At 47.7% G+C, this 26554-nt stretch overlaps 1 protein-coding gene across 2 annotated transcripts; it reads right to left on the reverse strand.

Annotated features, from left to right (window-relative positions):
• Positions 1-263: 263 nt before the first annotated feature.
• On the reverse strand, positions 264-17811 carry CHRNA9 (cholinergic receptor nicotinic alpha 9 subunit). 2 transcript variants are annotated; one of them, XM_029083073.2, is made up of 6 exons: positions 17587-17811; positions 16204-16315; positions 8778-8923; positions 3919-4073; positions 2240-2772; positions 264-1199 (listed from the first exon to the last, which is right to left on the reverse strand). In XM_029083073.2, the coding sequence occupies exons 2-6, from the start codon at positions 16268-16270 to the stop codon at positions 667-669; spliced, it is 1434 nt and encodes a 477-aa protein (XP_028938906.1). In that variant the 5' UTR covers positions 16271-16315; positions 17587-17811; the 3' UTR covers positions 264-666. The 2 variants fall into 2 exon arrangements, with proteins under 2 accessions (XP_028938906.1, XP_028938909.1); XM_029083076.1 differs by lacking the exons at positions 8778-8923; positions 17587-17811 and having other exon boundaries at positions 16204-16313.
• Positions 17812-26554: the final 8743 nt, after the last annotated feature.

Here is a 26554-nt window from a genome sequence, read left to right on the forward strand (position 1 = left end):
AGTATAAATTGTGGTATTTGTTAAGCCCTTACTATGTGCAAAGCACTGTTCTAAGCGCTGGGGGATACAAGGTGATTAGGTTGACCCACGTGGGGCTCACAGTTTTTAAATCCCCATTTGACAGATGAGGTAACTGAGGCACAGAGAAGTTAGGTGACTTGCCCAAGGTCACACAGCTGATTAGTGGCGGAGCCGGGATTAGAACCTGTGACCTCTGACTCCCAAACCCACGCTCTTTCCACTGAGCCACGGTATGTACATAGTAAGTGCTTAACGTATTCCACATTTATTATTACTATTTTTATATTTTTACAGCTCCACCTCTCCCAAAACCATTGCAACAGTCTTTGACTTGTGGAAAGCAGCTTTGTCAGAGCCGTGAGATCCAACACAAATCTTATCCATTCTCCTCACCCCCGTACCTGAAGCCCCCATATAGAACTGTATGCCCCCCACAGAAGGTAGCCTGGGGGGAACCTCTCCTTGCTTAAGTGGACCCCAAACATCGTTAGGCTCCCAGCCTCCTGAGAGCCAATTTCACCACGGAAGGTATGCAAGCAGTTTGGGAATGCAGTAATTTCATTGTGTTGGACACTCACGTACTTGCCTTCTTTCCAATAATGTCGGGCCGGTAGCACCAGGTCTGACGGGTAACTCTCTCCCAGGTCACACAGCGTTGGCAATGATCAAGACGCTCATGACGAACACCATCAAGAAGAAGACCCACATGAAGAACCTGTCCATCACGCGGGCCACCTTCTTCCACTCGCTGCCCTTGGCACTGTGGGACCTGTGGGCCTTCAGGCACAAGGCTATGTACTCGATGTCCCTTGCCAAAGCGTGCCACTGAGGGCAGTGCCCGTTGCTTGCTGCCAGCCCGTCATCCCGGCGGCAGGCCTTGGCCCTCACCAACTGGTTCTCCTCCTGGTCGCCGGAGACCTCCGGGTCCCCGCTCGGGGGTCTGCACCAGTCCAGGTCCTGGCGGAGGGTGTGGTCCCGGGCCCTGCCTCGCTGGGGAGATGTGCAGCTCTCCCCCACATCATAGACAAGGAAGATCTTGGACATGTAGTCCAGGACGACCAGCCGGACCCAGTGTGGGACAGGTTTGGCTTCCTCCCCGCAGAAGTGGATGTTCATCACCATGATGGTCAGCACCGTAGAAGCCGTGATGAGGGCCATCGTGGCGATATAGTACTTGCCTGGGAAAGAAGGAACCCAGTTGAAACCAGCCCCTGGGAATCCACACCCACCCCCAGTCTCCCCTCTGCCATACCTTCCCCACCCTGCCGGGGTGCAGTGAGCCGAGGGGCAGGACAGAGCATGGGTCCTGTCAGGTCAGGCCCACATTTTTCTTTTTCTGTATTTTTTAAATGCTTACTATGTGGCAGGGACTGAACTAAGTGGTGAGGTAGATACAAGCTAATCAAGTTGGACACAGTCCCTGTCCTACATGAGGCTCACAGTCTTAATCCCCATTTTATAGATGAGGGAACTGAGGCACGGAGAAGTGAAGTGACTTGCCAAAGGCCACGCAACAGGTCTCCCACTATAGATTGTAAGCTTGCTGTGGGCAGGGATTTTTTCTGTTATACAGTTATATTATACTCTCCCAAGTGTTTAGTACAGTTCTCTGGACACAGTAAACATCTAATAAATATCATTAATTTAAGTGGTGGAACGGAATTAGAACCCAGGTTCTTTTGACTCCCAGGCCAGTATTTTATCACTAGGCAATGCTGTTTCTCACTCCCCATGTACCAAGAAGCCTCCTTGATGGGAATGGGAGGAGAGGGCCAGAGTGGTCCCTTTATTCATCCCCCTAACTCAGCCCTTCAGCACTTATGTACTTATCTATAATTTATTTATATTAATGTCTGTCTCCCCTTCTAGACTGTAAGCTCATTGTGAGTAGGGAATGTGTCTGTTAATGTTATAATGAATTCTCCCAAGTGCTTAGTATAGTGCTCTGCACACAGTAAGCACTCACAAATATGATTGAATGAACGAACAGTCCCTAAGCCCCCGAGCGACCATGCCTAATTTCCACCTTTCCCAACACTTAATGCAGTGCTCTTAAGCACTTAATAAATTGTGTACCACCTGATTACCTTGTATCTACCCCAGCATTTAGGGCAGGGCTTGGCACATAGTAAGCGCTTAAGAAGTACCAAAATTATTATAAATTATATTACTCTTAGCTCAGAAAACAGTGCAACCCCTCCAGCACCCCGCCACTGACCTATCAGGGGCACATTCTCCGAGGGTGGCATGCTCTCCGCCACCATCAACTGAAACACGGTCATGGACAGCAGAACGGTGACCCCCAGCGACACCTTCTCTCCAGAAGCCGCCGGGAGGTAGAAGCTCAGAGGGGCCAAGAAGGAGATGAGGACACAGGGGAGCAGGAGGTTGACGATGTAGAAAGAGGACTTTCTCTTCAAGACGAGGGTGAAGGTCACATCCGGGTACGACTCTGAGCAGCAGCCGTAGGTGACCACATTCTTCACGGCGGGCATACCGTGGATCTCCCACTCCACGTCCTCCACGAAGTCCGACAGGTCCCCATTGGCCAGGGCATTGAAGATGTCCACCTGGTTCCCGTTGTAGGTCCATGAGCCGAAGGTCAGGTTGCACTGCTGGCTGTCGAAGGGGAAGTAAGACACGTCCACCACACAGGAGCTCCGGGTGATGGCCGGGGCATCCCACATGATCAGGCCGTCATGCCTCAGGACCACGTTGGTGCTCAGAGGCTCCGAGAAATCGTCGTCAGCTCTGGAAGGGTCAGGGGAACAGAGGGGAACTCAACAGAGAAGCAGCAAGGCTTCAATAACAATAATAATGATAATAATAATGATAATGGTGGTGGTATTTGTTAAGCGCTTTCTATGTCCACAGCACTGTTCTAAGCGCTGGAGTATACAAGGTGATCAGGTTGTCCCACGTAGGGCTTACAGTTTTAATCCTCATTTTATAGATGAGGTAACTGAGGCACAGAGAAGTGAAGTGACTTGCCAAAGTCACACAGCTGACGAGTGGCAGGGCCGGGATTAGAACAATTATCTCTGACTCTCAAGCCCAGGCTCTTTCCACTGAGCCACTCTGCTTCTCAAATAATATAATAAATATAATTGAATGAAGGAATGCTCTCAGCATATCTGGCCTAACTTGACACCCACCCGCAGCCAATACTCCCAGACGGCCTGGGAAGGGCCAGGCCGGCCATTAAGATTGCTTCTTGCTTCTCTTCCTCCCCATTCTCCTCTTCCTCCTCCTCCCTCTCCAGACTCAACCACACCCAGCAGTTTCCCAGATGAGTCAGCCAGCCATCATGACTGGGAACTGTCGGGTTGAGAGCTGCTCTCGGCCTTGGGGAGAAGCCCAGGTCAGAGTCTTGCCAGTTGGGAGCCCTCCCCCGACCTCCAATCCTGCTGCCCGCTCTTTCCCCTCTTGCGCCAGAACTCCAGCCAGGTGCCCGGCCCAGGGCTCTGGCCAGATATCTGGCCTCGTTCCTGGTCAGGTCTCCAGCCAGTTCTCTGACCAGATTTCCAGGCAGCTGCCCAGACTGAGCTCTGAGGGGAGGGCAGAGGGCCAGGGAGGCTGGTATGGCAGGGGAAGTAGTAAGACTGCGGAGGTCAGGGAGATGAGGAGGCTGGGGTGGTGGGAGAGGTAAGGAGGCTGAGGTGGCCATGGAGACCAGGAGGCTGTGGAAGGTAGGGTGGGTGGGGAGGCCAGGGCAGTTGGGAGAGGCCAGGGAAGCCGTGGGAGGCAGGGAGGCCCGGACAACCAAGGACACCAGGGAGCTCAGTGCAGTAGGGGAGGCCAGGGCAGCCAAGCTGGGATGGGGGAAGGCTAGAATGGTGGGGAGAGGAATGGACAGCAGTGAAGCGGGGAAGACCAGGGAGGCCCGGCAGCTCTCACTTGTTGTAAAGGACAATGTCGGGGCGCCACACCAAGCTGCTGGGGATCTGGATGGAGTCCAGCCCGTCGTACTGTTCGCGGTCCCAGCGCAGATAAGCATCGTGCCACAGTTGGCGAATCCACAGGTAGGCCGTCAGAATCTGGTTCCTTTCGTCCTGGGGAGGGAACGGATGAATGGAAGATCAACGGAGGAAGAAGGGGTGTCTGGGCAAGCTCAACCCCCGATTCGGGCAGCGGGCTCCACAGGGCTGACCGACCAGATGCCCCTTCACCTCAGCTGCAGGGCCAGCAGTTGTCTTGCAGGGTCTCCAAAGAGATTCCTCTGCCCACAAGATCCTTGCCTTCTCCCCTGCCTCACTGTGTGCATAAGAGCCAACAAGCAAAGCTCTCTCTTCAGATCCCACCAGTGGGCCACAAGCCAAATCTAACCCTAAAAGTCAAATATCCCACACACTCAACAGAAACACACACCTCACAAATACACATAAAACAGATAAGCACTCACAAGACATAAAAATACAAACACAAATGCATACACAAATCACATAAACACTCTCAGGATTTGCATCACAAACACACACCAACACCAAAACACAAAAAATACAACACACAAACACAAGATATAATAATAATAGTGGTATTTGTTAAGCACTTACAATGTGGCAGAGACGATACTAAGCCCTGGGGTGGATACAAGCAAATTAGGTTGGACACAGTCCCTGTCCCTTGTGGGACTCACAATACACATCGTGTGCAAATACACAAAACACAAAAACACACTCAAGGACTCAAGTTCTATCTACAAACATCACACCCACATAAACACAACATACATATACTTTCAGTCACACACACACACACACACACACACACACTATATACTCACCTAAACTAAACACTACTATTCTCACTATTTAGAAGTAATTTTGTATGTTTGTCTCCGTCATTGTAAGTTTCTTGTGAACAGAAAACATGCATTCTGCTTCTGCTTGCAATATAATTATGGCATTAACTAAACACTTACTATGTGTCAAGGATTAAGCCAAGCACTGTGCTAAGAACTGGAGTAGATAGGAACTATGGTTTAGTACAGTGCACTTCACTCTGCTGGCATTTATTAAATATCATTACTTCTACTACTATTCACAAAACACAAATCCCTCATAGGCACACCCCATAAACACATATAATGATTATGGCAGTCATGTTACTTAAGTGCTTACTCTGTGCCAAGCACTGTACTAAGTGCTGGGATAGTAATAATAGTAATCACTGTGGTATTTAAGCACTTGCTACGTGCCAGACACTGTATTAAGCACTAGGGTGGGTACAAGCAAATTAAGTCAGAGCCAGTTCCTTTCCGACATGGAGCTCACAGCCCAGCAGGGAGGGAGTACAGTCACCGAATCTCCATTTTACACTTCAGGAAACTGAGGCGAATAGAAATCAAGTGACTTGCCCAAGGTTATGCAGAAGGCAAAGTGGCAGAGCTGGGATTAGAACCCAGGTCCCTTGAATTCCAGGCCCATGTTCTTTCCATTAGGCCATCAGTCATGAACAAACATACGTGTGCATGCACACACACACACACAAACACATCTTATAGGAAATGTTGGACTGACTCTGACCCTGGTCAGGGCAGACCTTAATAGAGCTGAGAGGAAGGCAGTGATCATGATTGTCCAACATTGCCGTTCTTCTCTCTAAGAAGCTCCTCACTCACCATACCTTGCTCTCAACCTCCGCTCCCTCACACCCCACCTCGCCCCGCCTCTGGCTTCCCCCCCAGTTTAGAATTCCCTTCTCCCTCCAAACCTTCCAGACTACAGTGCTTTCCATCTTTAATGGTCTCCCAAAATCCCAACTGCTCAATCATATTTGTTGAGTCCTTACTGTGTGTAGATCACTGTACTAAGCATTTGGGAGAGCCCAACACGACAGAGTTAGTGGACACATTCCCTACCCTTAAGGAGCTTACATTCTAGAGGAGGAGACAGACATTAATATAAATAAATTATGGATATGTACATAAGTATGGTGGGGCTGAGAGAGAGGAGAATAGAGGATGAAAATTCAAGTGCAAGAGCGAAGTAGAAGGGATCGGGGCGAGGGGGTGTGGCGGGGAAGGAAATGAGGGCTTAGTCTGGAAAGGCCTCTTGGAGGAGATGTGCCTTCAATAAGGCTTTGAAGGTGGGGAGAGTGATCGTCTATTGGATATGAAGAGGGAGAGTGTCCAGGTCAGAGGCAGGATGTGGGTGAAAGGCCAGCAGAGAGATAGACGAGATTGAGGTACAATAAGTAGTTGGCATTAGAGGAACCAAATGAGCGGGCTAGACTGTAGTAGGAGAGCAGCAAGGTAAAGTAGGAGAGGGTCAGGTGATTGAGTGCTTTAAAACTGATGGTAAGGAGTTCAGAAACCCTTCCTAGATTCATTCCCAACACCCCAGTTGAGTCCAACCAATGCCCATTCTTGGCAGTTAAGTACTTTAATCTTATCTTCAGCACTGGTGTATAAATATATTTTTTTAATTATTTGATATGACCCATAATTCATATACTTATCTGTACATTCAACTTTTTTTTTTCAGTTTATATCATGATGTGTTCGAACTGCTTCCTGCTTAGATTCTGAGGAGCCAGAGTGGTGTAGTGGGAAGAACAGAGGGTGGGAAGTCAAAGGACCTGGGTTCTAATCCCAGATCTGTAACTTGCCTGCTGGGTGACTTTGGGTAAGTCATTTCATTTCCTCTGCACCTGTTTTCTCATCTGTAAAATGGGGATCAAATGTCTGCCCTCCCTTCTATTTAGACTGTGGGACAGGGACTGTGTCTGACTTGATTAACTTGTATCTACCCCAGAGCTCATAATAGTGCTGGACACATAGTAAGTGCTTAACAAATACAATAATGATAATAACAACAACAACTTAACACTTAGTAAACGATTTTACAAATGCCATCATCATAATAATAATTCCTTCTTCCTCCAGCTCTCATGGTCTGTAAACAAGCATTCACTCATTCAATCGTAATTATTTTGTGCTTACTGTGTGCAGAGCACTGTACTAAGTGCTTGGAAAGTACAATTCAGCAATGAAGAGAAGCAATCCCTGCCCACACTGGGCTTTCAGTCTAGCAGCGGGGAGATAGACTCAAGTAGATTGTAAACCTGAGGGCAGGGAGTGTGGGTTTTCTCACTATTGTACTCTCCCAAGTGCTTAGTACAGTGTAGACATTAAATAAATGCCATCATTCAATTGCCACCCAGCCTGTCTGAGAACCTGTAGCAGCTATCTTGCTGGTTTCACCTCTTGTCTCACCCTGGGTCTCAAGGCTTAGAACAGTGCTTAGAACATAGTAAGCACTTAGTAAATGCTAATATCATTAGTATTATTATTATTATTATCACTATTAGCTCTGTGGCCTACTAAAGGAATCATCGCTGCAGAGTTTAGGAAGCCAGAACGAAAGAGCCAGGGCTGGGTGCTAAGAGAGGGTAGGTTCTCCTTCTAGCCACCTCAGGCAAGTTGCTTCTCCTCTAATAATAATAATAATTATGGTATTTGTTAAGTGCTTAGTATGTGCCAGGGCATACTAGGTGCTGAGGTGGATACCACACAATCAGATCAGACACAGTTCATGTACCTCATGAGGCTCTCACAGTCTAACAGAAAGGGAAAACAGGTATTTCATCCCCATTTCACAGCTGAGGCATCTGAGGTACAGAAAAGTTAAGTGACTTGTCTAAGGTCCCCTAGGAGGCAAGGGTCAGCGCTAGGATTAGAACCCAGGTCCGTGCCCTTTCCACTAGGCTCTGCAGGGCTTTCAAGTCGTTTGTATAAATGGAGATAATGATTCTTGCCTCGTGGGGGTGCTGTGAGACTAAAATGAGGTAATTCCCGTGGAAATTACCAACAGAAGGAAGCAACAGAGTGCAAGGATATGCACCTGAGTATTATAGAGAGGTGTGAATGCCCTATGCTTAGAGGATATGAAAAGGCTGAATTGCCTTTGGGAGAGAGAAATAGGGTGGGGAGATGAGAGATTAATCAGGGAAGGCCTCCTGATTAATTCCCTGATTAATCAGGGAAGAGCTGTGACTGCAGAAGGACTTTGAAGTTGGGGAGAGTTGTAGTACAAAGAGGGAGAAAGTTCCAGGCAGGAGGGAAGGAGCAAGGGGTCAGTGGTGCAAGTAACAAGATGGAGGCACAGCGAGGAGGTTGGCAGGAGAGGAAAAAACACCCGCGAGTTGGGGTGTGATAGAATCACCAAAATGATTCACTCAGGAACTCAATACTTCCTGGACTGGATTGTGACCAAGGTTCTTGATACCATGGCCCAACCAGCCCAGAACTTGGACTCTGACAGGGACACAGTATCTTTATAATAATATTAATGATAACAACAAAGGCAGTATTTTTCAGGTCACTTCTGCTCCTTAGAGCCTTCTAAACCCCTAATAACAATCTATGTGGTGTTTCTTAAGCCCTTACTATGTGCCAAGCAGTGTACTAAGAACTGGGGTAGATACAAGCAAATCAAGTCCCTGTCCCACAGTGGGGTTCACATTCTAAGTAAGAGAGCAGGTATTAAATCACCATTTAACAGAGGATGAAACAGGACCAGAGTAGTTAAGTGACTTGCCCAAGGTCATTCAGCTAGCAAGAGGCAAACCAGGGATAAGAACTCAGGCCTTCTGACTCCCAGGCCTGTGCTCTCTCAATTGGCCCTTTCTGTGGAAAGACCATTGGCTTGGGAATCAGAGGACCTGAGTTCTAATGCCGGTTCCTTCCTTGGTCCCATAGCACCTTGGGACACTGGCCCCTTGCCTCCGAGGCCCCCTGGCCACTGGAAACTTACCATATCTTTGATCTGGGACAACGTGATCTGCAGGGTGACATTAAGCACCTTGTCTGTGTCCTCCACTGGCCTCAGGGCGCTGGAATAGTCTTTGAAGAGGTCGGTAAAGAGCATCTGGGCAAATTTTCCTTCCGCTGCTTCTGACCCTGCACAGCAAGGGCCGGAGTGACAGTAGATGGTGAGGTGGGAGGGGAGAAGGGAAACAGCCTTCCCTGACCACAGCCTCCTTACTTTAATCTTCCCCAGCCACCTTGACAACAGCCCCATTACCCTAACCTTCCCCAGACCCCCGGACTTCAGCCCCCATACTCTGCCACTTGTCAGCTGTGTGACTGTGGGCAAGTCACTTCACTTCTCTGTGCCTCAGTTCCCTCATCTGTAAAATGGGGATGAAGACTGTGAGCCCCACATGGGACAACCTGATTCTCCTGTGTCTACCCCAGCGCTTAGAACAGTGCTCAGCACATAGTAAGCACTTAACAAATACCAACATTATTATACCCTAACCTTTCCTGGTTACCCCGATCACAACTTCTTACTTAAACCTTCTCCAGTTCCCCTGACCACAGCTCCCTTACCTTAATCTTCCCCCATCCCTCTGATCACAGCCTCCTTACCCTAACATTCCCTGGCCTCTCTGACCTCAGCCCCTTTACCCCTAACCTTTTCTAGCTGACCTGACTTCAGCCTCCTTATCCTAATCTTCCCCAGCTCCCCTGACCACAACCACCTTACCCTAACCTTCTCCAGCCCCTCTGATCACAGCCTCCTTAGCCTAACCCTTCCCCAGCCTCACAGTTCTGTCCTTGTTTTGTCTTTTCCCTTTTCTCCTCATGTCTAAGCAGCCACCCTGTTCTCAGTTCCACCCCACCACGACCCAGGCTGGAGCTTAAGCATATTTATTTATTTTATTTCTTGGCATTCATTAATTGCTTACTATGTGCCAGGCACTGTATTAAGCACTGGGATAAGCTAATCAGGTGGGACACAGTCCATGTCCTATATAGGGCTCACAGTCTTAATCCCCATTTTATAGATGAGATAACAACCACAGAGAAGTGACTTGTCCAAGGTTACACAGCAGACAAGTGGTAGATCTGGGATTCGATCCCAGGTCCTTTTGACTCCCAGGCCTGTTCTCTATCAACTAGGCCACATTACTTTCTCACTCCAATCTCCAGGACCAAAGCCTCCAGCCATGGGCAGCAGCTGTAACCATTCAGGCAGATTCAGTGGTTTAGATTTATCAGTGGCTGAACAGGGGCAGAGCTCCCCTGGGCACTGTGGAATGTCCAGTGAATATCATCCCAAGAAGCTTCCTGAGAACAATCATTTCTGTTTTAGCCCCTTCCAACTCCCTGCCCCTGCTTTGTCCCTGTCCTTGTTGCTGTCCCTTTTTTCCTCCCTTTCCCTGCCCTTGTTCTTGTTCCTTCTTCTGCCCTGCTCTGTTCCTGTCCCTGTCTCTGTCCCTGCCATTTCCCCCAACCCCAACCCTGCTTCCCATTGTGGGCAGGGATGTATCTATTGATGAATTGTACTTTTCAAGCACTTGGACAGTGTTCTGCACACAGTAAGCAATCAATAAATATGACTGATTGAATGAATTAATGAATCCCAGCCCCTGCCCCTCCTCTAGCCCCATTCTTAGCCCTTAACCATCCCAGGTGCCGCATAGGGGTCTAGTTCTCTCCCTCCAAACTTTCAGGGGCAGAGGCCCCCGCATCCCTGTCAGTGGGCAGTCCAGTTGGCCAATAGCCCCCAGCTCCACCCCTCACCTTTCCAGCTGGTGGCGGCCAAGAATAGGCAAAGGAAACGGCAGCAGGGGATCAGCCAGTTCATCCTTTTCCTTTTCTTCTGACTCCAACCACACAGAACAGTCTGGAGCTGGCACTGCCAGGGCAGTAGGCAGGCAGGATCACGGAAGAACTCCAGAAGGGCCCCCATCGGTCCCTCCTACACTGTAACCTGAGCACCGTCTGCCCAGCCCCCGCAGCCCAGCTGGGCACAGACGGAGGCAGGGGCAGAGGGACGGGGCAGGGATAGTAATTGGGTAGGGACAAGGGCAAGGAGAGGGGAGCACCAGTTGGAAGCCATTTCCTTTTTCTTCCACACCTTTCATCTCCTCCTTAGGGGGCTTTCCTGGTGTTCTGCATCAGCTGTGTCACCTCCTTCTCTGCTTCCTTTGGAGCTGGGGATTTGCTTATTTGCTGTCTCTCCTCCTGAGTGTGGCCAGTCCCCTGCTCCAGCCTTTCCACCGCTGCAGCCCCAGGAGTTCCCAAAGCTGTCCCGGCCTGTAGCCTGGGGGCTGAGCCCCAGCTGGGGTGGGGAATGCAGCACCTTGAGAGGTGAGGCTCAGAAAGTCCAGGCCCTTGTCCCGCTTCAATCCCAGCAATGAGTGGCAGCAACTCCGCTCCGGGACAGCTTTAGCCAGACTCCTCCACCCTCCAGCCATGGCATCCTTAGGCTGCCCCGTCTCCCCGGGCAGCCTCAGTCTCCTCCCTACCCTCCAGCCACAGCAGTCTTAGGCACCCCGTCCCACCCTCCCCATCCCCAGTAGCCTCAGCCCCTCCAGAATCCTCTTTTTGTTGCTTATATATTTGTTAAGCACTTACTATATGCCAGGTGCTGTATTAAGAGCTGGGGTAGATACAAGTTAATCAGGTTGGACACAGTCTCTGTTCTTCAGGGGACTCACACTGTTGATCCCCACTTTACGGATGAGGGAAATAAGGCAGAGAACAGTGAAGTGACTTGCCCAGTCATAAAGCAAACAGGTGGCAGAGCTGGGATTAAGACCCAGGTCCTCCAACTCCCAGCCCCATGCTGTAACCACAAGGCCACACTGTTTCCTCTCAGTCTCTCCAGGGCGGACTGGCTGGCTCCATCTGCCTTGGACTGGATAGTTAGCTTGGCAGAGCAGGACTGACCAGGACACACTTCCTGTTCTGTGATTGGGAGGGAGGGGTTGCTCACCCAGAGACTACCCACACTTCCTACTCCCCTGTCATCCATCAGGTACACTATGTAGCCAGTCAGTGGGTAAGTGTCCAGGGCTGGACCTCAGGCCCAGAGGCAGGAAGAGACATCCCTAGCTGCCCTGTAGACAACTGCAGTTCCTTGAAGCCTGCCATGCCCCAGGTAATTGCAATAACAACAATAATTTGCAAGCACTGGGGTAGATACAAGATAATCAAATACAATCCCTTCCCCACGTGTGGCTCACCATCTGAAGGGGAGGAAGACATGTTTCTTACCCCCATTTTACAGATAAGGAAATAGTGGAAAGAGCCTAGGTCTGGAAGTCAGAAGGACCTGGGTTCTAATTCTGACTCTGCCACTTGTCTTCTGTGTGACCTAAAGCAAGTCACTTTACTTCTCTGGGTCTCAGTTTCCTCATCTGTAAAATGGGGATTCAACACCTATTCTCCTTCATCATACTTGTCCTTTCCTTTGTTGTTCCCCTCCTTCCTTATGTATTTGTCTCAGTACCCTCCCCTTTTACTCTTACATGGTGAATCCCTCAGAGACCGGAGAGCAGGTCTGTATCTCATCCATGCTTTCTTTCCCAGTGCTTAGTACAGCACTTTGCACCCAGTAGATACTAAAAAATAGCTATTACTACCTACCCCAGAGCATAGTACAGTGCTTAGCACATAATAAGCCTTTAACACAGACTAATAATAATAATAATAATGTTGGTATTTGTTAAGCGCTTACTATGTGCTGAGCACTGTTCTAAGCGCTGGGGTAGACACAGGGGAATCAGGTTGTCCCACATGGGGCTCACAGTCTTAATCCCCATTTTACAGATGAGGGAACTGAGGCACCGAGAAGTTAAGTGACTTGCCCAAAGTCACACAGCTGGCAAGTGGCAGAGCCGGGGTTCGAACCCATGACCTCTGACTCCAAAGCCCGTGCTCTTTCCAGTGAGCCACGCTGCCTCTATTGTTGGTATTGTTGGTAGCTGAGCAGCCTCCTTCAGGGCGGCAGCAGCCCGCAGTGACCACATAATAATAATACTAATATTGGTATTTGTTAAGCGCTTACTATGTGCCGAGCACTGTTCTAAGCGCTGGGGTAGACGCAGGGGAATCAGGATGTCCCACGTGGGGCTCACAGTCTTAATCCCCATTTTACAGATGAAGTAACTGAGGCACAGAGAAGTTAAATGACTTGCCCACGGTCACACAGCTGACAAGTGGCAGAGCTGGGATTCGAACTCATGACCTCTGACTTCAAAGCCCGTGCTCTTTCCACTGAGCCACGCTGACATAAAGGGTCTGGGGTCCCCTTGCACATCTCAAGGGGCCGTTCAGGAGTCCCCAGATGAGCCGGTGGAGGCAGAGGCTCTGGGGAGAAGGGGCCACTCGACGGATCAGAGGCAGAGCTGCTATCTGGGACAACGAGACAGTGTAACAGTGAGAGGGTCACCGGATCCCTCAGGCTCCTTGCCACCAGGGTGTATTCTGTTTCTCACTGGCATCGGACCCTCCGGGGAAGACAAGGCCCCAGACTGAACCGTGAACAGGTCACTTGTTCCTCCACAGACTTCCAACACTGGGTTTGACCATATTCCGGGGCCTAATAATAATACGATGATAATAACGAGAGTGGTATTTTTCAGTGTTTACCTTGTGCACAGCACAAGAGCTGGGGTAGATACAAGATGATAAAGTCAAGGACAGTTTCTGTCCCACACTGGGCTCACAGTCTAAGGGGAAGGGAGAACTGGTACCTTATTCCTATTTTAATAATAATAATAATGATGATGGTATTTGTTAAGCAGCTTGGCTCAGTGGAAAGAGCACAGGCTTGGGAGTCAGAGGTCATGGGTTCGAATCCCAGCTATGCCGCTTGTCAGCTGTGTGATTTTGGGCAAGTCACCTAACTTCCCTGTGCCTCAGTTACCGCATCTGTGAAAGGGGGATTAAAACTGTATAGCCCCACGTGGGACAACCTGATCACCTTGTATCCCCCAGCGCTTAGAACAATGCTTTGCACATAGTAAGCGCTTAACAAATACCACCATTATTATTATTCAGTGGTTAGTATGTGTCCGGCACTGTGCTGAGCATTGGGGTAGAAAGGTCATGGGTTCTAATCCCGGCTCCACCACTTGTCAGCTGTGTGATCTTGGGCAAGTCACTTAACCTCTCTGTGCCTCAGTTACCTCATCTGTAAAAATGGGGATGAAGACCGTGGGCCCTACGTGGGACGACCTGATTACCTTGTATCTACCCAACCGCTTAGACCAGTGCTTGGCACATAGTAAGCGCTTAACAAATACCAGCATTATTATTATTATACAAGCTACATCGATAAAGCAAGGATCTTCAGCTGCTAATAGGAAGTCCCAAGAAATTGCAGACATTTCAGCCAGTTCTGCCACGAGATGTCACTGTGACTTGCAGGACCAGAAGCAAATTCCCAAAGACTTATGAATGTGAGGAGTCGCACCTCTACATAGTAATTGTGATATTTCTTGAGTATTTACTGTGTCATGGGTTCTAATACCGACTCTGCCACCTGTCTGCTGTGTGACCTTGGGTAAGTCACTCCACTTCTCTGGGCCTCAGTTACCTCATGTGTAAAATGGAGATTGAAACTGTGAGCCCCACATGGGACCAGGACTGTGTCCAACTCGATTTGCTTGTCTCTACCCCAGCCCTTACTACAGTGCTTGGCACATAGTAAGCACTTAACAAATACCACCATTCTTCTTATTATTTTTATGTGTCGAACACTGTGCTAAGCTCTGGAGTAGATGCCAGATAATCAAGTCCCAAATGAAACTCGCAGTTAAAGTAGGAAGGAGAACAGGTTTTGAGTCCCCATTTTGCTGATGAGAGAACCGAGGCACAGAGAGTCACCCAAGGTACAGCACCTGACAGATAGATCAAACAATCAATCACTCAATCAATCAGTGGTGTTTTCTGAGCATTTACTGTGGGGAGCCTGTACTAAGTGCTTGGGAAAGTAAAATGTTAACTGAGTTGGTAGACATGTTCACTTCCCACAAGGAGCTAGTGGAGGAGACAGACATTAAAATAAATTACAGATCTATACATAAATGGAGTGAGGCTGAGGTCGGAGTGAATAAAGGGTACATATCCAAGGGCAAGGGTGATGCGGAAGAGAATCGGAGTAGGGAAAATGAGGGCTTAGTCGGGGAAGGGCTCTTGGAGGAGATGGGGTTTTAATAAGGTTTTGAAGGTGGGGAGAGTGATCGTCTGTCAGATATGAAGGGGGATGGGAGGAGAGTTCCAGGACCAAGCATCTTAGATTCTCACCACACGCATGTGGCAGGAAGCCCCATTGCCTTGCATAAGTGAAGGTGAACTCTAGAGCTCCACTGTAACCCCAAGCATGAGAACCAGTGAGGCCTAGTGGTAGAGCCTGGACCTGGGAGTCAGAAGGACCTGGGTTCTAATTCCAGCCCTACCACTTGTCTACTGTGTTTCCTTGGACAAGTCACTTCACTTCCCTGTGCCTCAGATATCTCATCTATAAAATGGGGATTAAGACCACGATCCCCATGTGGGTCTTGGACTGTGTCAACCTGATTTGCTTATGTCTACCCCACCGCCTAGTAGAGGACCTGACACATAGTGAGCGTTCAACAAGTACCATAAAAAAAATTCCCAATAAGACTGAGAGTCCTGGAGTCCCTGCTTCTGTCCAGGGCCGACCAATGGAGGCAGCTTCAGAAGGGCAGCAGTTTATAATTCAAAACTGGGCTTGGAGTTGGGTGGATTATTGCTTTTATAATTTAATATTTCACTGCTGTCATTTTAGGTCTGTTCATCCCCACTTAGAATGTGAGCCTCCCACGGGCTGGTCAATTCTGTTTACCAGTGCTTAGCATGGGGCTTAACTTGGCACATAGTAAGCGCTTAACAAATGCCATTATTATTATACCATCATTGCTAATGGAAGGAAGAGGCTTGGGTTCTATTTCCCACCCTGCCATTTTCCCACTGGGTGACTTTGAACAAGTCACTTAACGTCTCAGAACCTCAGGGTCCTCATCTGTAAAATGTGGGTTTTATTTCTGTTCTTCCTCTCCCTTAGCCCCGTGTGGGAGAGGGAGGATTGCTTCTGATCTGATGGTATTATGTCTACTCCGGGTCTTAGGACAGTGATTGGCACATAGTACGCTAGTAACTATTATTATTATCACTACAGTGCTCTGCACACAGTAAGTATTCACTCTATTGGACTTTACAGACAGGAGAGCAGTAAAATACTCCTTAAATAGGTACGTAATATATGTATTCATATATTTATACTTCACATTCAAAGAAGACACCACAGGCAGTGAAGTTCCCCTACGAGTGCATGTGTGGCTGAAAAGACCAATGTGGATTCTGTAGTCTCGGCTACATTGTGCACACAAGAAGTTCTCCCTTGTTGTGTTGTCACGCACCTGGTACTGTTTTCTTTTTTGTCTCCTGTCTCCCATTCTGCATGAAGTTTGTGCTCAAAGAGATCATCTCCTTTCTTGAAATAAGCACTTAATAGAAAAGTTTGAAGGCACTCTGCATATAATAGGGAACACGTTATATTGCACTTTCCCAACTGCTTGGTATAGTGCTCCGCACACTGTAAGAGCTCAGTAAATACAATTGATTACTAACAGATGCTCAATACTCCCTACTCCGCCACCTGTCTGCTGTGTGACCTTGGGCAAGTCATTTCTCTGTGCCTCAGTTACCTCATCTGTAAAATGGGGATAAAGACTGGGAGCCCCATGTGGGGCAGGGATTGTGCCCAACCTGATTACCTTGTATCTACCCCAGCGCTTAGAACAGAACTTGGCACATAGTAAGCACTTTACCAATACCACAATTATTATAAATTAGTAGTAGTAGGGGCTTAGTAGAGTGCTCCACAGAGTGGAGGTGCTCAGTAGAGAACTTTGTATACGTAGGCACCCAATACAGTGCTCTGCACACAGCAGTGTAAAAGTGCTCAATACTGCCTTTGTTCACACAGCAGCTCAGTACAGTGCTCTGCTCACTGGGAGCATCCAGTACAGATTGAGCACCAGAATATGTATAGGTGGTATCTAACAACTACTTACTGGATACAGACTTGGAACACGTACTCAATATGGGGTTAACAGGCCAGAGGGGGCCTCATTCCCCCAACCCTCCTGACCCCACCCTAGACTGTGAGCTCAATATGAACAGGGAATGTCACTGTTTATTGTTGTACTGTACTTTCCCAAGGGCTTAGTACAGTGCTCTACATAAAGCACTTAATACAATTGAATGAATGAATCTCCAGTCGGTGCCAGATGGCCTCTCTCTGCCCAGCCCGCCCCGCTACAGTCATATCAAATCGGGACACTTGGACTGTTTTGCTCTGGATAGCCCATCTGGAATTTCTCCGATATCCAGGGAAGTCATTGCCACCATCCCATGACCTGAAAGGTTTGGAGTTCTGAGAGGCCCCAGAAGTATGGTGGAGGGTTGTTGCTTGTCCTGTTCACAGAGAGCTCAGCAGCCAGGAGGGGAAGAAAGCCAGTTGCCTCAACTTCCTCCCCAGAGCAAAACCGTGTCCTCCCCCAAAATAATGGTTCACAACAGACAGACCTCACAGAAGCTCCTCTATATAGAAAAGAGATATGAAAGTATTTGATATATATAAAGAAGCAAAGGTAGATTCTTCTTAAGTCTCTCTTATTTAGGTGCAAGTAACCAATCAGCAGCAATAAAAAAACAATATAGGCTTGAAGTTGCAGACCGAGCCCAGTCCAATATTATTCCTTAACCTAAGCAATCCCAAACTAACAACAACAACTTATCTTTTCTTCTGGTAAAATGTCCCCAACATGGAGTTTCTTTGACAGGATTGGCCAAGAGTGATGGAGGGACAAGGAGGTGAGGAAGTTGAGTCTGGTGAAGAGGATGACGTTAAGGGCTTAGACTTAGCTTCAAGGTATGGGAAGGTTGGTGGAGAATCCAGGAAAGATGTGATAGGCTGGGAACTGTGATAGCCTGGGAGTCCAGAGATCTTAGTGGTGGGTTAAGGGTAAAGAGCAGGTGTCAGGGGTTGTGGATGAGGGGGTAGGTTAGAAGGTTGTGGTCGGATAGTGGTAAAGCAGAGTTGATGAGGTTACAGATGGAGACGTTGCAAGCTGTAGGCACTCAATAAGTTCACCTGATAGTGATTATGAGAAAGGCCCGGAGAAGTGCCTGTGTTGATGTGTGGCAGAATGGTAATCATGGTATTTGTCAAGCACTCTCTATGTATCATACACTGTAATAAGCACTGGGGTAGAAATGATATAATCAAGTCAGACACTGTCTCTTCCCATATTAGGTAGGGCTCACAGTCCAGACAGAGAGGAAAAAGAAGAGTCACTGAATGTCCATTTTACAGATGAGGAAATGGAGGCACTGAGAGTCAATCAACTGTATTTATTGAGTGCTAACTGTGTGCAAAAAGTGACATGCCCGAGGTCATGCAGAGGGCAAGTGGTAGAGCTGAGATTAGAACCCAGCTCTTCTGACTCCCAGGCCTGTGATCTCTCCACTAGACCAATCTGGGTACAGCAAGGTCGGCAGACTCATTCATTCATTCATTCAATAGTATTTATTGAGCGCTTACTATGTGCAGAGCACTGTACTAAATCCTTGGAATGTACAAATTGGCAACAGATAGAGACAGTCCCTGCCCGTTGATGGGCTTACAGTCTAATCGGGGGAGACAGACAAAAACAATAGCAATAAATAGAATCAAGGGGATGTACATCTCATTAACAAAATAAATAGGGTAATAAAAGATTATGTACAAATGAGCAGATGAGCACAGTGCTGAGGGGAGGGGAAGGGAGACGGGGAGGAGCAGAGGGAAAGGGGAAAAGAGGGAAAGGGAAAGACTCGAGTTAGGATTAGGAAACGGGTGGTCATGGAACCAGAGGGATGACCAGAAAGGAGATTGGGGCCCCAGAAGATCAGAGTTGGAGAAGGAAGTGAAAGGAGGAAGGACAGAAAGGTGTCATAAACAGTCAGGAAGGCAGAAAAGAGATCAAGAAGGCACCAGGTACCAGCAACTAGCAGCTACAGTGGTTAGTAGAGACAGATGAGAAGAAACACAAGATGAGAGATAGAGGGAGGCCAGATAGAGCCCAAAAAAGGAGCAGGTGAACTCTCCCCTGATTCCCTGGGAAAGAGAGGAGCAGGGAGGAGGCTGCCTGTGGTACTGGTGAGGAGCAGAAAATCCACAAGGAGCAGGTCGATGACGACGGGGAGATTGCTCCCACAATGGAGTCGTGGTTTTCTAGTCCTCAGTGGACTGGACCGTGGAAGAGAGGGCTCGTGGTGGGCAAGGAATGTGTCTACCAACTCTGCTCTCCCAAGTGCTTAGTACAGTGCTCAGCACACTCAATAAATACTATGGATTGATTGATTGATTGATTTTGGAAGGAGAATTCAAGGGATAGGGCTGAAGTGATGGACAGTATTATCGGGGAGTAGCTGTCATTATTATTTATTATTTACAACTAGAGTAGTCAAGATAAGTAATTGAATGTGCAGTTGAATAAACATGTATGTGACAGTGCTAAGGACGAGTACAAATATGCAAAGCAGCACAGGCTTGAGAGTCAGAAGGATCTGGGTTCTAATCCTAGCCATGCCACTTGTCTGCTTCGTGACCTTAGGCAAATCACTTAACTTCTCAGTGCCTCAGTTACCTCATCTGTAAAATGGGGTTAAGGCTGCAGCCCCATGTGGGACATAGACTGTGTCCAACCTGATTAATCTGCACTTAGAATAGTGCTTGGCACATAGTAAGTGCTTAACAAATACCATCATTATTATCTATTCCAGCGCATAGTACAGTACCTGGCATATAATAAGCACTTAACAAAGTGGGGACTAAGGCTATGAGCCCCATGTGAGACATAGACTGTGTCCAACCTGTTTAACTTCTATCTAACCCAGTGTTTAGTACAGTGCCTGTCACACAGTAAGTGCTTAACAAATACCGTTTTAAAAAAAATCAGTTGATATATGCTGGAGATGACGAAGGGCGCATGCAGCTTGGGGTGCTGGAAAATCAATCGGGGAAGGCTTAGGGAAGAAGATGGGATATGAGTTGGGCTCAGAATGTGGAGAGAGCTCTGGGGTCTGTCAGATTGAGGTACAAGATGTGGGTCCAGCGTGGAAAGACGGAGAGGGCAAGTTGAAAATAGTGGGTGGAGGGAGCAGTTATGTAAAGTGGGGCAAATAGGCGAAGAACCTTGAAGTCAGTTGAGAAGACATTTTGTTTGATGCAGAGAGATACAGGAAGCCAGTGGAGAGTTGTGTGTCAAACTACTCTTTGAGAAGATGATCCTTGCAGCCGCGGGGAGTGTCGATTGGAAGGGGGAGAAGCTGGAGGCAGGGAGACCAGGGAGGAGGCTGAAACAATAGTCTAGTGGTGATATGATGAGAGTTTGGACTAGGGAGGTAGAGGCAGGATGGAGAGGGAGGGGCAGATCTGGGAGATATGGGTCTGACAATAGAGTGAATGTGAGAGGAGCTGGAGATGACACTTGCAGGCTTCTGAGGCAGGGAGGATAATGGTATTATCACTGAGATGAGAACATTAAGAGGAGTGGATTTAGAGGGAAAGATGAGGAGAAATATTTTTTATTATGATTATTGACAATAATGATAATAACAATGGCATTTGTTAAGCACTTACTATTACTGTTAAACTATACTCTCCCAAATACTAAGTACAGTGCTCTGCACACAGTAAGCACTTAATAAATATAATTTGAAGCTCTGTACTAAGTACCAGGGTAATAATAATTGTTATTATGGTACTTATTAAGTGCTTACTAAGTTCCAAGTACTCTTCTAAGCACTGGGGTAGACACAAGTTAATCAGATTGGATAGAGTCCCTGTCCCACAGGGGGCTTACCCTCTTAATCCCATTTTACAGATGAGATAAACTGAGGCACAGAGAAGTGAAGTGTCATGCTCAAGATCATTAGCAGGTAAGTAGCAGATCAGGATTAGAACTCAGGTCCTCTGACTCAGAGGCCCAAGCTTTTCCAGCTAGGCCCCGCTGCTTCTTTCAGACCCACTGAATTGGATGAGTAGAGAGGACATTCAAACAGAGGCAAGAGGACGGGCAGGTTATGTGAGGGGCTCAGGGCTAAGGAGGCAGAGTTGGAGGTCGTCCGCAGAAAAGTAGGGGCTGCAGCCACGTGAGCGGATAAGTTACCGGAGATGGTGAGTGTCGAGCGAGACAAGCAGGGGACCCGGAACAGAGATGTCGGCCGAGGCCCCAAAGTAAAAGGATGAAAAGGCAGGGGAGAAGCCAGCCAACGAAACGGAAAAAAGTAGGCCATGCAGAGAGGCAGGTGAGTAACCGTGTCAGCAAAACTGACACCTTAAAATGTTTCGAGGAGGAGAGGGTGGTCCTCAGTGTCAAAACCAGCTGAGATGTTAAGGACATTCAGGAGGGAGGTTAGCCCTCTGGGCATTTCATAATAATTAAAAACTGTGGTATTTGCGAAGCGCTTACTATATGCCAGACACTGGACTAAGCGCTGGTGTAGATACGAGTTAATCGTGTTGGACACAGTCCCCGTCCCACAAGGGGTGCACAGTCTTAATCCCCATTTTACAGATGAGGAAACTTGACTCTAAGGAGATCACTGCTAATCTTAGAGTCTCTGTGGATTGAGGAGGTGGAATGCCTGACACCTGTGATCGAGAAGAGAAGCGGTGGAGAAAAAATTGAGGTCGTGAGTATAGAGGATCTGTTCTAGGAGTTTGGAGAGAATTGGGAGCAGGGAACCTGAGGTGATAGCTGGAGGAGTCCTGGGGCTCAGAAAGAGCTTCTTTAGTATGAGAACTGTTGGAGTGCGGTTGAAGGCAGAGAAGCAGCATGGTCTAGTAAAAAGAGCACCAACCTGGCAATCAGAGGACCTGGGTTCTAATTCCTGCTTCACCACATGCTTGCTGTGTGACCTTGGGCAAGTTACTTAATTTCTCGGTGCCTCATTTACCTCACCAGCAGAATGAGGATTAAGACTGTGAGACCGACATGGGACATGGACGACCGACGTGGGACATGGACTATGTCTACCCCAGTGTTTAGTACAGTGTTTAGCACATAGTAAATGCTTAACAAATACCACTGAAAAAAATGCAGAGACGAATGAGGCTTTCAAGTTAGAGTTTGGAAGTATCTCTGAGGAAGGAAGAATTTTAGGGGTTGAGGGAGAATAGGGTCAGAGATGCAGGAAGAGGGAGTGCATTTAGTATAGTGCTTAGTACAATGCATTGCATACAGTAAGTGCTCAATAAATGCAACTGATTGATTGATTGGGTGCATTTATAGAGCAGGAACCAGACCTCTGCTTGTGAATCCTCTAGAGTGGAATTTCGTTGTGAGCAAGGAACATGTCTACCAACTCTGTTATATTGGGAGAGTTACCAACTCTCCCAAGTACTTAGTACAGCAGTCTGCACACAGTAAGTACTCAATAAATATGACTGATTGATTGAATGAAACAACTGGCAAGTGGCAGGGGGAGGGCTATCGGACCTTCAAGAGGGAGTTTGGAAGAATTGGAAGGGATTGTAAGCACTTATCCTATCCTGCCTTCATTACTGTATCAGCCTCCTTGCTGACCTCCCTGCCTCCTGTATCTCCCCACTCCAGTCCATACTACACTCTGTTGCTCAAATCGTTTTCCTACAAAAATGTTCAGGACATGTTTCCCCACTCTTCAAGAACCTCCAGTGGTTGCCCAACCACCTCCTCATCAAACAAAAACTCCTCACCATTGGCTTTAAAGCACTCAATCACCTTGCCTCTTCCTAACTCCCCTTGTTACTCCCCCACTACAACCCAGCCCACGCATTTGACTCCTCTAATGCCAATCTACTCACTGTACCTAGATCTCATCATCTACCTCGCCAGCAACCTCTCACCCACATCCTGCCTCTGGCCTGGAATGCCCTTCCTCTTTATAATCCAAAGGACAGTTACTCTCCCCTACCTTCAAAGCCTTATTGAAGGCACCTCTCCTCCAAGAGGCCTTCCCTGACTAAGCCCTCTTTTCCTTTTCTTCCACTCCCTTCTGCGTCACCCTGACTTGCTCCTTTTATTCATTCATCCACCTACTCCAGCCCCACAACACTTACTTAGGTATCTGTAATTTATTTTTTTATATTAATGTCTGCCTCCCCCTAGACTGTAAGCTCGTTGTGAGCAGGGAATGTGTCTGTTATATTGTACTCTCCCAAGCGCTTAGTACAGTGTTCTGCACACAGTAAGTGCTCAATAAGTATGATTGATTGTAGGCTTGCGAATCCATGAAGAATAGCAGTGCTGTCAAGCAGAAAACAGAGTTGAGATATAGCACAGCAGCATGAATTTGTAATGGCAAAATTTGGGCCAAGGCCTAAATTTTCACCAGCTATGTTCAACCATCTGGGTACAGGAGAACTGAGAGCCTACGCTATGCAAAGCACTCTAGAAAGAGCTTAGAGTTCTAAATTATGCTTCCCCGAGTTCTTCGTTACAACCAGTCAAACAATCAATAGTATTTATTGAGCACTTCTTCCATATAGAGCACTGTACTAAATGCTTGGGAGACCTCAATAGTTAAGAGATCCCATCCCTATCCTCGAAGAGCTTACAATCTAGCTACAGTGGTCTCACTCGATTGATGTTTAGTAAACTCAATTGATTGATTGATTTCTCGATTGGGATGTCTGGAAGAGGAAAGAGGCCATATCTATTGGAACAGGAGGTGATAGGTGGAATTCTCCTGCCGTGGTAGAGTTCTGGTGACACAAGGCCCAGCCAGCCTGCCAACAAACACTGAGACACTCTCCCGTTCGGGCACCAGACTCGCAGGCAAAAATGTTTGCGGTGAAACTGACAAAGAAAAAAAGACGTTCTGAAGCAGCAAGAAGCAGCATGGCCTAATGGAAAGAGAACAGGGCTGCAATCTAACCCTGGCTCTGCTGCTTGCCTGCTGTGGGACTTCGGCAAGTCACTTAAATTCTCTGGACAAGTCACTTAACTTCTCTGGGCCTCATCTGTAAAATGGGAATTTGATACCTGTTCATCCTCCTGTTTTGACTGTGATCCCTTTGTGGGTTAGGGACTGTGGATGAACTGAATAACTTGTATTTTCCCCAGTGCTTGTCACATAGTAAGCACTTAATAAACACCATGATTATTATTACCTTACTCGTCTGAACCTTCCTTTGACTGAGATTACTGACCTCTCCCCATTCCTGTTCTCTTCACCTACACCCAAACTTTCTCCATTCCTCAAGCAGGTCTTATTGTGGGGAGAGAGTTGGGTGGGGGGCATGGGGAGGGAGATGGTGGGGAGGGGATGCTGGAAGAGGGTGTGTCACTCCCCTCTCACAGTTGCTGCAGCTGGAGTCCAGGGGTTCCTCACTCTGGTTGAACTGGTCATTGTTCCAGAATAATAATAATAATTGTGGTATTTGTGAAGCACTTAACAATGTGCCAGGCATTGTTCTAAGCACTGGGGGAGATAAAAGATAATCATATTGGACATAGTCCCACATAAGGCCCACAGTCTTAATTCCCATTTTACAGGTTATGGAACTGAGGCACAGAGAAGTTAAGTGACTTGCCCAAGGTCACACAGCAGAAAAGTGGTATAGCCAGGATTAGAACCCAAATGTTTCTGACTCTCAATCTCATGCTGTATGCACTGGGCCATGAACCATTCACTAGCTGCTTTTACACCCCCAGAGAACTTACTGGACACTAATCATCTGGGGTCTTCCTCCACCTTTGCTCTTCAAGAGGGGGTTCCCCCTTCTCCTTTCCCCATAAGAACCCTCTCCCCAAAACAATGGCTTCCAGTCCTCCACCCTCCCCAGAAACTGGCCCTAGTCTCCTGTTTTGCACTGAGGGTCACAACCTTCCCGCTGCATCTACAAGCAGGCCCAGAAATAGTCCATTAAGGGTACATCCCAGGACATGACATGGTTAAGGGCAGATGGCTGACCGGAGGTCCTGCCAGCTCCAGGGTCCCAATTTCTGCCCCTGGACCTATCGGTCCAGAGTAGCAGCATGGTCTAGTGGATAGAGCATGGGCCTGGGCATCGGAAGGACCTGGGTTTTAATCCCAGCCCTGCGACTTGTCTTTTGAGTGACCTTGCTCACATCACTTAACTTCTCTGGGCCTCCATGACATCATCTGAAAAATGTGGATTAAGACTGTGAGCCCCATGTGGGACATAGGCTGTGTCCAACCTGATTAGCCTCACCAGGTCTTAGTACAGTGCCTGGAACATAGTAAGTATGTAACAAATACAAACAATTTTTTTAAAAAAATAAATCTCCAAACAGCGACCAAAGTCCTCCAGCCTTCCTAATATTCTAACCCAGGGACTCCCTCCAGAGAGGCCTCCACTGAGGGAGCCAAACCAACAAAGAACGACTTCTCCTGCTCCAAATGGACATATATCGCCCAGGACTGGGCAAAATCCCCTTCCAATGTGGGGTTTTTGACTGTGCTAATGTGTTTCCCTGCCAAGCTTCTGACTGGCCAGAAGCCTTGCCCAGTTGACTCTTCACCTCTAACTCCTCTCTTTCTTCCCTTTCTCCCAGTGCTTGAACTGGGATGACTTTGTTCTTTTATGAATTTAAAATAGAACTGTTGTTGTAGTCCTTGATGAGGGGTACCCAATTGGGTTCACACATGAATCCAGACAATGATATAGGAAAGTAAAAACTTTTTCCATTCCTTTCATTAGGTTGCTAACTTTCCATAGCTTGCAGAAGTGTTAACCTTAAAGATGTTACTTTAATTGTTTCTGCACTAAGACCTCTAACACCTCTTTCCCCCTTATTATAATGGTATTATGGTATTTGTTAAGCGCTTACTATGTGTCAGGCACTGTACTGAGCGCTGGGGTGGATACAAGCAAATCAGGTTGGATACAGTCCCTGTCCCACTGCTTCCCTTCCACTTTTCCAGATCTGATGACAGGGAAGAGAATACAGGGAGATCCTGTGTAGAAAAGAAACTTCTTTGGAACAATGGCATGGCCTAGTGGAAAGAGCATGGGCCTGGGAATCAGAAGGACCTGGGTTCTAATCCCTTCTCCGCCACCTGTCTGCTGTGTGGCATTGGGGTAGTCACTTCACTTCTCTGGGTGAAGTGATTCTTCATCTGTGAAATGGAGATTAAGACTGTAAATCCCATGTGGAACAAGGATTGGGTCCAACCCGATTTTCTTCTATCTCCCCCAGCGCTTAGTACAGTGCCTGGCACATAGTAAATGCTTAACAAATAACTGCCTGCTGAGAAGCTATGTGATCCAGTGGAAAAAGCATGGGTTGGGAGTCAGAGGACCTGGTTTCTAATCCCAGCTATGCCACATGATTGCTGTATGAGCTTGGTCGTCACAATTTCTCTGTGCTGTGCCTCAGATTCCTCAACTGTAAAATGGGGATTAAATATTTGTTCTTCCTCCTGTTTAGACTGTGAGCCCCTGTGGGACAGGGACTGTGTCCTACCTGATTAACTTGTACCTACCCCAAAGCTTAGACAAGTGCTTGACACAAAGTAAGTGCTTAACAAATACCATAATAACAATAACCTCAGTTCTAATGCCTTCTCCGCTATCTACTTGCCGTGTGATCTTTGGCCAGTCACTGAACTTCTCTTTGCCTCAGTTTCCTTATCTCTAAAATAGGGTTAAATACCCACTTACACTATGAGCCCCATGGGGGAAAGGGATTGAGCCTAGCCTGATTATAT

This window comes from Ornithorhynchus anatinus, chromosome 18, assembly GCF_004115215.2.
Source record: "Ornithorhynchus anatinus isolate Pmale09 chromosome 18, mOrnAna1.pri.v4, whole genome shotgun sequence".
NCBI lineage: Eukaryota > Metazoa > Chordata > Mammalia > Monotremata > Ornithorhynchidae > Ornithorhynchus > Ornithorhynchus anatinus.